We start from the raw sequence: 12,500 nt of genomic DNA on the forward strand, positions 1-12,500 counted from the left end.
GGGTCCTCCACTTCCCTTCTTAATACACACTGTTGTCTATCGGAGGTATAATTTGGTGTTAAAGCAAAACCGTGGCGGATCCTCTCTCTTTGACCAAACAACTACGGTCGTATCAGGGGTGATTTGAATGAGTCCCTAAAGGTTATCTTTTATCCAAACACACACCACAAGAGAATCCTCATCTCTTCCTCTGCAACGTAATCTGCTAAACCCTGGACCACTCTACTTCCTGGATGACCACTCTACTTCCTGGATGATTTTTGTTTTGGAAAGTGTTTATGTTTTGCCAAACAACACCACACGACCTGCACACTGAACACACACAACAAGCTAAACCACGAGGAGATACTTCCTCTGTAGCTCAGCTGGTAGAGAACGGCGCTTGTAACGCCAAGGTAGTGGGTTCGATCCCCGGGACCACCCATACACAAAAATGCTAAATGGCATATTATTATTATTATTATTATTGATTAAAAAAGAAACGTGTACACTTTGTACCCTGAGTGGACAAAACATTATGAACACCTGCTCTTTCCATGACATAGACTGACCGGGTGAATCCAGGTGAAAGCTATGATCCCTTATGGATGTCACTTGTTAAATCCACTTCAAATCAGTGTAGATGAAGGGGAGGAGACAGGTTAAAGAAGGATTTTTAAGCCTTGAGACAATTGAGACATGGATTGTGTATGTGTGCCATTCAGAGGGTGAATGGGCAAGACACAAGATTTAAGAGTCTTTGAAAGGGGTATGGTAGTAGGTGCTGGGTTTTTCACGCTCAACAATTTCTCATGTGTATCAAGAATGGTCCATCACCCAAAGGACATCCAGCCAACTTGACACAACTGTAGGAAGCATTGGAGTCAACGTGGGCCTGCATTAAACCATTCCATTATGAGAAGCGGGTGAAATCTAAAGTTGTGCTACACATTTTTAAAGATAAATATTGATACATTAATAGCTCTAACACTTTTAATCTACAGAAATGACAAATTAATTATTGGGCGATGGTGATTTCCCCCTAACTGATAGTGGGGTGGTAGATTCCCAGTTTCCCTTATGGCTCAGCCAGTGCATACATACACCCACCCACCCACCCACCCACCCATACACCCACCCACCCAACCCATCCCCACCCACCCACCCACCCACCCACTTAGCCTACGTATCATCATGAAAGGGAAAGATGCACATCCCTAATATTTTATAAAGCCCTTTTTACATCAGCAGATGACACAAAGTAGGAAGAGGAAGAGGAGGAGAGGAGAGGAGAGGAGAGGAGAGGAGAGGAGAGGAGAGGAGAGGAGAGGAGAGGAGAGGAGAGGAGAGGAGAGGAGAGGAGAGGAGAGGAGAGGAGAGGAGAGGAGAGGAGGACGCGGACAGAGGAGAGGAGCCCAATTTAAGCAGCGAAAGAGCTAACCCCAGAGCCCCGCAGACAGACAGACAGACAAACAGACAAAGAGACAGACAGACAGACAGACAGACAGACAGACAGACACACTGTAGGGCAGACAGACAGACAGACAAACTGACACAGACAGACAGACAGACAGGCAGGCCTGGCCTGACAGAGAGGCAGACAGACAAATATAGTAGGGCAGGCAGACAGACAGACTGACAGAAAGACAGATAGACAAGGCAGGGCAGGCAGACAGACAGATAGACAGACATGGTAGGGCAGACAGACAGGCTGCTGTTCCACCTAGCCACCAGCAGGGGCCCCTGTTATGCAGAGTTACTACTCCCTCTCTCTCTCTCTCTCTCTCTCTCTCTCTCTCTCTCTCTCTCTCTCTCTCTCTCTCTCTCTCTCTCTCTCTCTCTCTCTCTCTCTCTCTCTCTCTCTCTCTCTCTCTCTCTCTCTCTCTCTCTCTCTCTCTCTCTCTCTCTCTCTCTCTGTCTCTGTCTCTGTCTCTGTCTCTGTCTCTCCCTCTCTCCCTCTCTCCCTCTCTCCCTCTCTCCCTCTCTCCCTCTCTCCCTCTCTCTCTCTGTTATGTAGAGTTACTAGTCCCTCTCTCCCTCTCCCTCGCTCTCTCATTGGAACCAGCGAAGGCACCATCCACACGTTCTCATCCTCCTCAACGTGCACACTGCTCAGAGTCAGGATCAATAACACACTGTAAAGGTGTCACTGAAGGGCCCGGAGCTGTTATCATTTAGCAAAGTAAGCAACTTCACGGAATTAATTACATTATTATTTTAATCCGCAATGCTTTTCCCTAACAATCACAAGCATTGATGTGAGTTTAGAATACAGGTCAGATGGTAGCTACAATGCTATTTGCACCCTTTCTAATTGTCTCTACTTTTGCATATTTTTGATACTGAATGTTATCAGATCTAATATTAGATAAAGGGAACCTGAGTGAACAAAATAACACAACAATGATATACTTATGTAAGTTATTTCATAAACAAAGTTATGCAACACCCAATGCCCCTGTGTGAAAAAGTAATTGCCCCCTTACACTCAATAACTGGTTGTGCCCCCTTTAGTTGCAATGACTGTAGTTGTTGGTCAGTCTCTCACGTTGCTGTGGAGGAATTTTCTCCCACTCTTCCATGCATAACTGCTTTATCAGTGACATTTGTGGGCTTTCAAGCATTAACTGCTCGTTTCAAGTCTTCACCTTTTTGCTTTTTAGCCATTTTCATGTAGACTTGATCGTGTGTTTTGGATCATTGTCTTGCTGCATGACCCAGCTGCGCTTCAGCTTCAGCGCACAGACGGATGGTCTGACATTCTCCTGTAGAATTCTCTGATACAGAGCAGAATTCACAGTTCCTTCTATTAAGGCAAGTCGTCCAGGTCCTGAGGCAGCAAAGCATCCCCAAACCGTCACACTACCACCACCATGCTTGACCGTTGGTATGAGGTTCTTACTGTGGAATGCAGTGTTTGGTTTTCACCAGGCACAATGGGACCCATGTCGTCCAAAAAGTTATACTTTTGACTCATCTGTCCATAGAACATTCTTCCAAGAGTCTTGATGAGCATCCAGGTGCTCCAAGGTGCTTTTTGGCAAACTTGAGTCAACTTTTTGGATGAGATGGGTCCCGTTATTTGAAGTTTTAGAAAGGCCTAGTCAAAGTCCAGACCTAATCCCAATTGAGATGTTGTGGCAGGACTTGAAAGGAGCAGTTCATGCTTGAAAACCCATAAATGTCGCTGAGTTAAAGCAGTTATGCATGCAAGAGTGGGCCAAAATTCCTCCACAGCGACGTGAGAGACTGATCAACAACTACAGGAAGCATTTGGTTGCAGTCATTGCAGCTAAAGGTGGCACAACCAGTTATTGAGTTATTTTCACACAGGGGGAATTGGGTGTTGCATAACTTTGTTAATTAAATAAATAAAATAAGTATAAATATATATGTATTTATTTTTTGTAAACTCAGGTTGCCTTTATCTAATGTTAGGCTTTGGTTGAAGATCTGAAAACATTCAGTATCAAAAATATGCAAAAATAGAGAAAATCAGAAAGGGAGCAAATACTTTTTCACGTCACTGTATGACCTAATGTACGGTGCCCCTAATAGCCCAAAAATATAGTTGCAAATAGTTGCTCCGGATCTCAGACCATTCCAGTGCTGCAGTCAGACGAAAGCTGCATCTGAAATGACCCCCTATTCTGTATATAATCCACTATATTAGACCTGAAACGACCCCCTATTCCGTATATATAATCCACTACTTTAGACCCGAAATGACCCCCTATTCCGTATATAATCCACTATATTAGACCTGAAACGACCCCCTATTCCGTATATATAATCCACTACTTTAGACCTGCAATGACCCCCTATTCTGTATATAATCCACTACTTTAGACCCGAAATGACCCCCTATTCCGTATATAATCCACTACTTTAGACCCGAAATGACCCCCTATTCCGTATATATAATCCACTACTTTAGACCCGAAATGACCCCCTATTCCGTATATAATCCACTACTTTAGACCCAAAATGACCCCCTATTCCGTATATAATCCACTATATTAGACCTGAAACGACCCCCTATTCCGTATATATAATCCACTACTTTAGACCCGAAATGACCCCCTATTCCGTATATAATCCACTATATTAGACCTGAAACGACCCCCTATTCTGTATATAGTCCACTACTTTAGACCAGAGCCTGGTGTTTTAAATCAGGCTCCTGGGCTCTGCTCTGGTCCTTCTGTGGCATCGTCACATGTCAGAGGCTGAAACAGCACAGGCAGGAAATAAACCAACTGTATTCTAATGTTACCTAAGATCTTCATAAACACAACCAACTGATTAATGTTTGCGATAGCATATATGAAATGTATTTTTTAGACTGTTAGAATGTTGACGTCCAAAAGACTCATCATTGGCTCGAAGGGGGTCCCTCGAGACCAGGCTTTTCTAGTGTTAAGAGCAGGTTTTCAGTACTCTACCCACCTCAGTCTCTTAGACATCCAGTAACCAGAGAGAAGAGGCAGCACCGTGCCACCCACTGCCAACAAAATGGTCGCAAACACCCAATTATAGACCTATGCTATGCCATGCCATCAAATCCAACTGATGGCTGTCACAAGGTGTGAGTATACGAGTGGTGTAAGAAGTTGATATCAGAAGCACAGCAACCCTGAACGCCAGCCAACGCTCTGTGGTGACGAGGTGTGAATTAGCCCCGTCTAGCAGATGTCTGGAAATAGACCCAGCTGATCATCAGGCCCTGAATTGTGCAAGATCATTCAGACGTCAAGACAAGACAAGAACACGCAACTGTCAGACTAGTGGTCAATTCAGTCTGAAGTGAATTAAGCTGAGAAGAACGTAACAGATCTCCCCCAACTAGTAATGAAGTAATTTGGGACCCCGAGGAACTTGAAGCTCTCGACCTGCTCCACTGCAGCCCCGTCGATGTGGATGGGGGCGTGCTCGCCCCCCGTTTCCTGTAGTCCACGATCAGCTCCTTGTTCTTGCTGACGTTGAGGGAGAGGTTGATGTCCCGGCACCACACTGCCAGGTCACTGACCTCCTCCCTATAGGCTGTCTCATCGTCACCGGTGATCAGGCATACCACCGTTGTGTTGTCAGCAAACTTGATGATGCTGTTGGGAGTCGTGCCTGGCCACGCAGTCGTGGGTGAACAGGGAATACAGGAGGGGACTAAGCACACACCCCTATGGGGCCCCCGTGTTGAGGGACAGCATGGCGGAGGTGAGGTTGCCTAACCTCACTACCTGGGGTCGGCCCATCAGGTAGGCCAGGATCCAGTTGCAGAGGGAGGTGTTCAGTCCCAGGGTCCTAAACTTGGTGACTAGCTTGGAGGGGACAATGGTGTTGAATGCTGAGCTGTAGTCAATGAACAACATTCTCACATACAGTGGGGGAAAAAAGTATTTAGTCAGCCACCAATTGTGCAAGTTCTCCCACTTAAAAAGATGAGAGAGGCCTGTACTTTTCATCATAGGTACACGTCAACTATGACAGACAAAATGAGAAAAAAAATCCAGAAAATCACATTGTAGGATTTTTAATGAATTTATTTGCAAATTATGGTGGAAAATAAGTATTTGGTCAATAACAAAAGTTTCTCAATACTTTGTTATATACCCTTTGTTGGCAATGACACAGGTCAAACGTTTTCTGTAAGTCTTCACAAGGTTTTCACACACTGTTGCTGGTATTTTGGTCCATTCCTCCATGCAGTTCTCCTCTAGAGCAGTGATGTTTTGGGGCTGTCGCTGGGCAACACGGACTTTCAACTCCCTCCAAAGATTTTCTATGGGGTTGAGATCTGGAGACTGGCTAGGCCACTCCAGGACCTTGAAATGCTTCTTACGAAGCCACTCCTTCGTTGCACGGGCGGTGTGTTTGGGATCATTGTCATGCTGAAAGACCCAGCCACGTTTCATCTTCAATGCCCTTGCTGATGGAAGGAGGTTTTCACTCAAAATCTCACGATACATGGCCCCATTCATTCTTTCCTTTACACGGATCAGTCGTCCTGGTCCCTTTGCAGAAAAACAGACCCAAAGCATGATGTTTCCACCCCCATGCTTCACAGTAGGTATGGTGTTCTTTGGATGCAACTCAGCATTTTTGTCCTCCAAACACGACAAGTTGAGTTTTTACCAAAAAGTTCTATTTTGGTTTCATCTGACCATATGACATTCTCCCAATCCTCTTCTGGATCATCCAAATGCACTCTAGCAAACTTCAGACGGGCCTGGACATGTACTGGCTTAAGCAGGGGGACACGTCTGGCACTGCAGAAATTGAGTCCCTGGCGGCGTAGTGTGTTACTGATGGTAGGCTTTGTTACTTTGGTCCCAGCTCTCTGCAGGTCATTCACTAGGTCCCCCCGTGTGGTTCTGAGATTTTTGCTCACCGTTCTTGTGATCATTTTGACCCAACGGGGTGAGATCTTGCGTGGAGCCCCAGATCGAGGGAGATTATCAGTGGGCTTGTATGTCTTCCATTTCCTAATAATTGCTCCCACAGTTGATTTCTTCAAACCAAGCTGCTTACCTATTGCAGATTCAGTCTTCCCAGCCTAGTGCAGGTCTACAATTTTGTTTCTGGTGTCCTTTGACAGCTCTTTGGTCTTGGCCATAGTGGAGTTTGGAGTGTGACTGTTTGAGGTTGTGGACAGGTGTCTTTTATACTGATAACAAGTTCAAACAGGTGCCATTAATACAGGTAACGAGTGGAGGACAGAGGAGCCTCTTAAAGAAGAAGTTACAGGTCTGTGAGAGCCAGAAATCTTGCTTGTTTGTAGGTGACCAAATACTTATTTTCCACCATAATTTGCAAATAAATTCATTAAAAATCCTACAATGTGATTTTCTGGATTTTTTCTCTCTCAATTTGTCTGTCATAGTTGATGTGTACCTATGATGAAAATTACAGGCCTCTCTCATCTTTTTAAGTGGGAGAATTTGCACAATTGGTGGCTGACTAAATAATTTTTTTCCCCACTGTAGGTTTTCCTCTTATCTAGGTGGGTGAGGGCAGTGTGGAGTGCAATTGAGATTGCGTCGTCTATGGATCACAGAATTTGCCTGCCAGCTGATATGCGCATGCTCTGAGAAAGCGCCCTGGAACACCTTGCGAGTGTTGACCTGATTAAAGACCTTACTCACGTCGGCCTCGGAGAGCGAAATCACCCAGTCCTCTGGTTCGATGGAGGCCCTCACGCACGGTATGGTGTTGTTATTGTTGAAGTGTGCATAAAATGCATTGAGTTCGTCTGCTAGAGAGGCATTGTTGGGCAGATCACGGCTGGGTCTTCCTCTGTAATCCGTAATGGACTGTAGCCCCTGCCATATGCGACGGGCGTCGGAGCCTGTGGAATATTTTATTTTATTTTTTTATCTTTATTTAACTAGGCAAGTCAGTTAAGAACAAATTCTTATTTACAATGACGGCCTACACCGGCCAAACCCGGACGACGCTGGGCCAATTGTGCGCCGCCCTATGGGACTCCCAATCACAGCCGGTTGTGATACAGCCTGGAATCGAACCAGGGGGGTCTGTAGTGACGCCTCAAGCACTGAGATGCAGTGCCTTAGACCACTGCGCCACCCGGGAGCCCATATGATTCCACCTTATTCCTATATTGTCCTTTTGCTTGTTTGATGACTCTGCGGAGTTCGTAGGGGGACTCCTTGTACTTGTTCCTGTCCTCAGCCGTAGCCTTAGGGTTGTCTGCGATAGCCCTGTGTGTGGAAGCCCTGTCCTTTAGCTTAGTGCCAAACTCTGTGTTAATCCAGGACTTTTGATTGGGGAAGCAGCGAACCTTCACTGTGGGGACAACATCGCCAATGCATGTCCTTATGAAGCCGGTGACGGAGGTGGTTAACTCGTCGATGTTAGCGGCGGAGTCTGAGAACATATTCCAATCAGCACTAGGAAAGCAGTCATGTAGCATAATCTGTGATTCTGATGACCATTTCTCATCGGAGCGAGTCACGGATACTTCCTGTTTGAGCTTCTGCTTGTAAACAGTAAGCAGGGGTACAGAGTCATGATCTGATTTGCTGAATGGCGGACGAGGGAGGGCTTGCTTGTATTATATTTGTATTTATTATGGATCCCCATTAGTTCCTGCCAAGGCAGCAGCTACTCTTCCTGGGGTTTATTATGGACCCCCATTAGTTCCTGCCAAGGCAGCAACTACTCTTCCTGGGGTTTATTATGGATCCCCATTAGTTCCTGCCAAGGCAGCAGCTACTATTCCATATGTATTGTTGATGAAGAGGCACACCCCTCCCCCTCTCGAATTCCCATTACTGTCCTGTCAGCTCGGTGAATGGAGAATCCATTGAGTTGGACAGCCATGTTTCAGAAAAGCAGAGAATATTGTAGTTACGAGAATCCTGTTAGTAGCAAATCCGCAATCTGAGGTCATTCATCTTATTATAAAGTGACTGTACATTGGCCAATAGAATGGAGGGAGGAGGTGGCCAGTTCTCCCTTCGCCTTAACCTCACCAAGATCCCCCCGCTCTTGCCTCTGTAACACCGGCGTTTCCTCTTGGATATGCCGAAAATTGGGTCGGAGATACAGGAAAAAGCCCAGGGCAGATGAGTCGAAGTAGAAGCCGGAATTCGGGTAAGTAACTGCTGATCTGATGTTCAAAATCAAATTTGATGTGTCACATGCGCCGAATATAACATGTGTAGACCTTACCGTGAAATGCTTACTTACAAGCCCTTAACCATATATATATATATATATATATATATATATATATATATATATATATATATATATATATATATATATATATATATATATATATATATATAAAATAATACAAAATAAAAGTAACAAATAATTAAAGAGCAGCAGTAAAAAATAACAAAAGCAAGGCTATATACAGGGGGTACCGGTACCGAGTCAATGTGCGGGGGAACCGGTTAGTCGAGGAAGGCTAACCTTCTAGACTCCAGCCACCCTAGTCATAAACTGTTCTCTCTGCTACCGCACGGCAAGTGGTACCGGAGCACCAAGTCTAGGTCCAAAAGGCCACTTAACAGCTTCTACCACCAAGCCATAAGACTCCTGAACAGCTAATCATGGCTACCCGGACTATTTGCATTGCATTTGCATCTTGGACCTAGACTTGGCGCTCCGGTACCGCTTGCCGTGCGGTAGCAGAGAGAACATTCTATGACTAGGGTAGCTGGAGTCTTTGACAATTTTTAGGGCCTTCCTCTGACACCGCCTAGTATATAGGTCCTGGATGGCAGGAAGCTTGGCCCCAGTGATGTACTGGGCCATACGCACTACCTTCTGTAGTGCCTTGCAGTCGGAGGCTGAGCAGTTGCCATACCAGGCAGTGATGCAACAAGTCAGGATGCTCTTGAGGATCTGAGGACCCATGCCAAATCTTTTCAGTCTCCTTAGGGGGAATAGGTTTTGTTGTGCCCTCTTCACGACTGTCTTGATGTGCTTGGACCATGTTAGTTTGTTGGTGATGTGGACACCAAGGAAATTGAAGCTCTCAACCTGCTCCACTACAACCCTGTCGATGAGAATGGGGGCATGCTCAGTCCTCTTCTTTTTCCTGTAGTCCACAATCAGCTCCTTTGTCTTGATCATGTTGAGGGAGAGGTTGTTGTCCTGGTACCACACGGCCAGGTCTCTGACATCCTCCCTATAGGCTGTCTCGTCGTTGTTGGTGATCAGGCCTACCACTGTTGTGTCATCTGCAAAATGTAATGATGGTGTTGGAGTCGTGCCTGGCCATGCAGCCATGAGTGAACAGGGAGTACAGGAGGGGACTGAGCACACACCCCTGAGGGGCCCCCGTGTTGAGGATCAGCGTGGAGGATGTGTTGTTACCTACCCTTACCACCTGGGGGCGGCCCGTCAGGAAGTCCAGGATCCAGTTGCAGAGGGAGGTGTTTAGTACCAGGGTCCTTGGCTTATTGATGAGCTTTGAGGGCACTATGGTGTTGATCACTGAGCTGTAGTCAATTAATAGCATTCTCACACAGGTAAGACCTCATTTTAAAAAAATGTTGACCTCCACAAGTCTGGTTCATCCTTGGGGAATTTCCAAATGCCTGAAGGTACCACATTAATCTGTACAAACAATGGTACGCAAGTATAAACACCATGGGACCACGCAGCCGTCATACTGCTCAGGAAGGAGACGCATTCTGTCTCCTAGAGATGATCGTACTTTGGTGCGAAAAGTGCAAATCAATCCCAGAACAACAGCAAAGGACCTTGTGAAGATGCTGGAGGAAACAGGGACAAAATTATCTATATCCACAGTAAAATTAGTCCTATATCGACATAACCTGAAAGGCTGCTCAGCAAGGAAGAAGCCACTGTTCCAAAACCGCCATAAAAAAGCCAGACTATGGTTTGCAACTGCACATGGGGACAAAGATTGTACTTTGTGGAAAAATGTCCTCTGGTCTGATGAAACAAAAATATAACTGTTTGGCCATAATGACCATCGTTATGTTTAGAGGAAAAAGGGGGTCTGCTTGCAAGCCGAAGAACACCATCCCAACCGTGAAGCACGGGGATGGCAGCATCATGCTGTGGGGGTGCTTTGCTGCAGGAGGGACTGGTGCACTTCACAAAATAGATGGCATCATGAGGAAGGAAAATGATGTGGATATATTGAAGCAATATCTCAAGACATCAGTCAGGAAGTTAAAGCTTGGTCGCAAATTGGTCTTCCAAATGGACAATGACCCCAAGCATTCTTCCAAAGTTGTGGCAAAATGGCTTAAGGACAACAAAGTCAAGGTATTGGAGTGGCCATCACAAAGCCCTGACCTCAATCCTATAGAACATTTGTGGGCAGAACTGAAAAAGTGTGTGCGAGCAAGGAGGCCTACAAACCTGACTCAGTTACACCAGCTCTGTCAGGAGGAATGGGACAAAATTCACCCAACTTATTGTGGGAAGCTTGTGGAAGGCTACCCACAATATTTGACCCAAGTTAAACAATTTAAAGGCAATGCTACCAAATACTAATTGAGTGTATGTAAACTTCTGACCCACTGGGAATGTGATGAAATAAATAAAAGCTGAAATAAATCATTCTCGCTACAAGTATTCTGACATTTCACATTCTTAAAATAAAGTGGTGATCCTAACTGACCTAAGACAGGGCATTTTTACTAGGATTAAATGTCAGGAATTATGAAAAACTGAGTTTAAATGTATCTGGCTAAGGTGTATGTAAACTTCCGACTTCAACTGTACGTGCTTGTAGTGCATCCACTTTATTATCAAGCGATTGTAAGTTGATTAGCCACTCGTCGCTGGCTCCTTACCAAGCACCGCGATATCTCCTTTTCTTTCTACTGCGAATGACAGGAATGAGGGCCCTGTCGGGTGTCTGGAGCAAATCCCTCTCGTTTGACTCATTAAAGAAAAATGATTAGTCCAGTTCAAGGTGAGTAATCGCTGTTCTGATGTCCAGAAGCTCTTTTCGGTCATAAGAGACGGTAGCAGCAACATTATGTACACAACAAGTTACAAACAATGCGGAAAAAAACACAAAATAGCGCGGTTGGTTATGAGTCCATAAAACGGCAGCCATCCCCTCCGGCGTCATTAGGGTGTCGTTAGAGTGATGTTAAGGCGTGAAAGCGTTGCTAGATGCTGCTAACGTACAGGGCAGCGGAAAATAAAACAGAAAAACAGATTTCAGGAAGCTAAAAGGGTGGAAATAGTTTGACTAATAAAGATGGGTTGGGCGGTGGGCGTAAAAACGTTTGGCGAGGGAGGTTCAAGGTTCTAAGTCACTCACGGTCCTTTGGTTTTACATCCTAGTTGGATCTGTGTGTATATGTGTGCTGCATAGCGTACTGATTGGTTAACTAGGATTTTGGACGTGTTTTGTTTGTCTTTTTTGATGCTGTGAATTTCAATTCTTGCTGTTTTTGCTAGAACAATTAATCATTATATAGTGTATATTCTAAAAGAGACATGAATACAGACAGTATATTATTATCATATAATAATAATAATAATAATAATAATACTATTATATCATATATTAACGAAGTGAGGAATTTGCTTTTATCTAAAATCAAAGGCATGTTCACAAACCTATTAAACGGTACCTTCCTGGGAGAACAGAGCAGCCTTCTCAAGAAATATGTAGACTTTTGTTTTGAACAAAAATTAATTAGTTTATTTTATTTTAATACATAAAGATGCTTGCTGCAATGAATGTGGTATCTAATTTGTATTTAGTAAAATACAGTCCTTGATGAGTAATTCCCAAAGGCTAGGCCCTGGTTGTTCTGGCGAAAGCATAAAATCCTTGAATTATAGGATACTTAAGGGAAGGGCCTAGTACTTTCCAGAGATTTTCGACAGCTGTGTGTGTGTGTGTGTGTGTGTGTGTGTGTGTGTGTGTGTGTGTGTGTGTGTGTGTGTGTGTGTGTGTGTGTGTGTGTGTGTGTGTGTGTGTGTGTGTTGAGACTACAATAGCTGTCTCTGAGGTAGAACACTATTCTTAGTGAGGATATGGACCCAAA

General features: G+C 44.8%; 1 protein-coding gene across 1 annotated transcript in view; it reads right to left on the bottom strand.

Annotated features, from left to right (window-relative positions):
* Positions 1-4,154: 4,154 nt before the first annotated feature.
* The window catches only part of LOC121577417 (LIM domain containing preferred translocation partner in lipoma), a 162,719-nt gene continuing 154,373 nt past the window's right edge, over positions 4,155-12,500 (bottom strand). The window contains exons 7-8 of the mRNA XM_045223384.1: positions 7,610-7,972; positions 4,155-4,208 (exon numbers count right to left, since the gene is read on the bottom strand). Coding sequence (XP_045079319.1) covers positions 4,155-4,208; positions 7,610-7,972 — 417 coding nt within the window. The remainder of the gene's footprint in view (positions 4,209-7,609; positions 7,973-12,500) is intronic.

The sequence above is a fragment of the Coregonus clupeaformis genome, chromosome 11 (genome assembly GCF_020615455.1).
Source record: "Coregonus clupeaformis isolate EN_2021a chromosome 11, ASM2061545v1, whole genome shotgun sequence".
Classification (NCBI taxonomy): domain Eukaryota; kingdom Metazoa; phylum Chordata; class Actinopteri; order Salmoniformes; family Salmonidae; genus Coregonus; species Coregonus clupeaformis.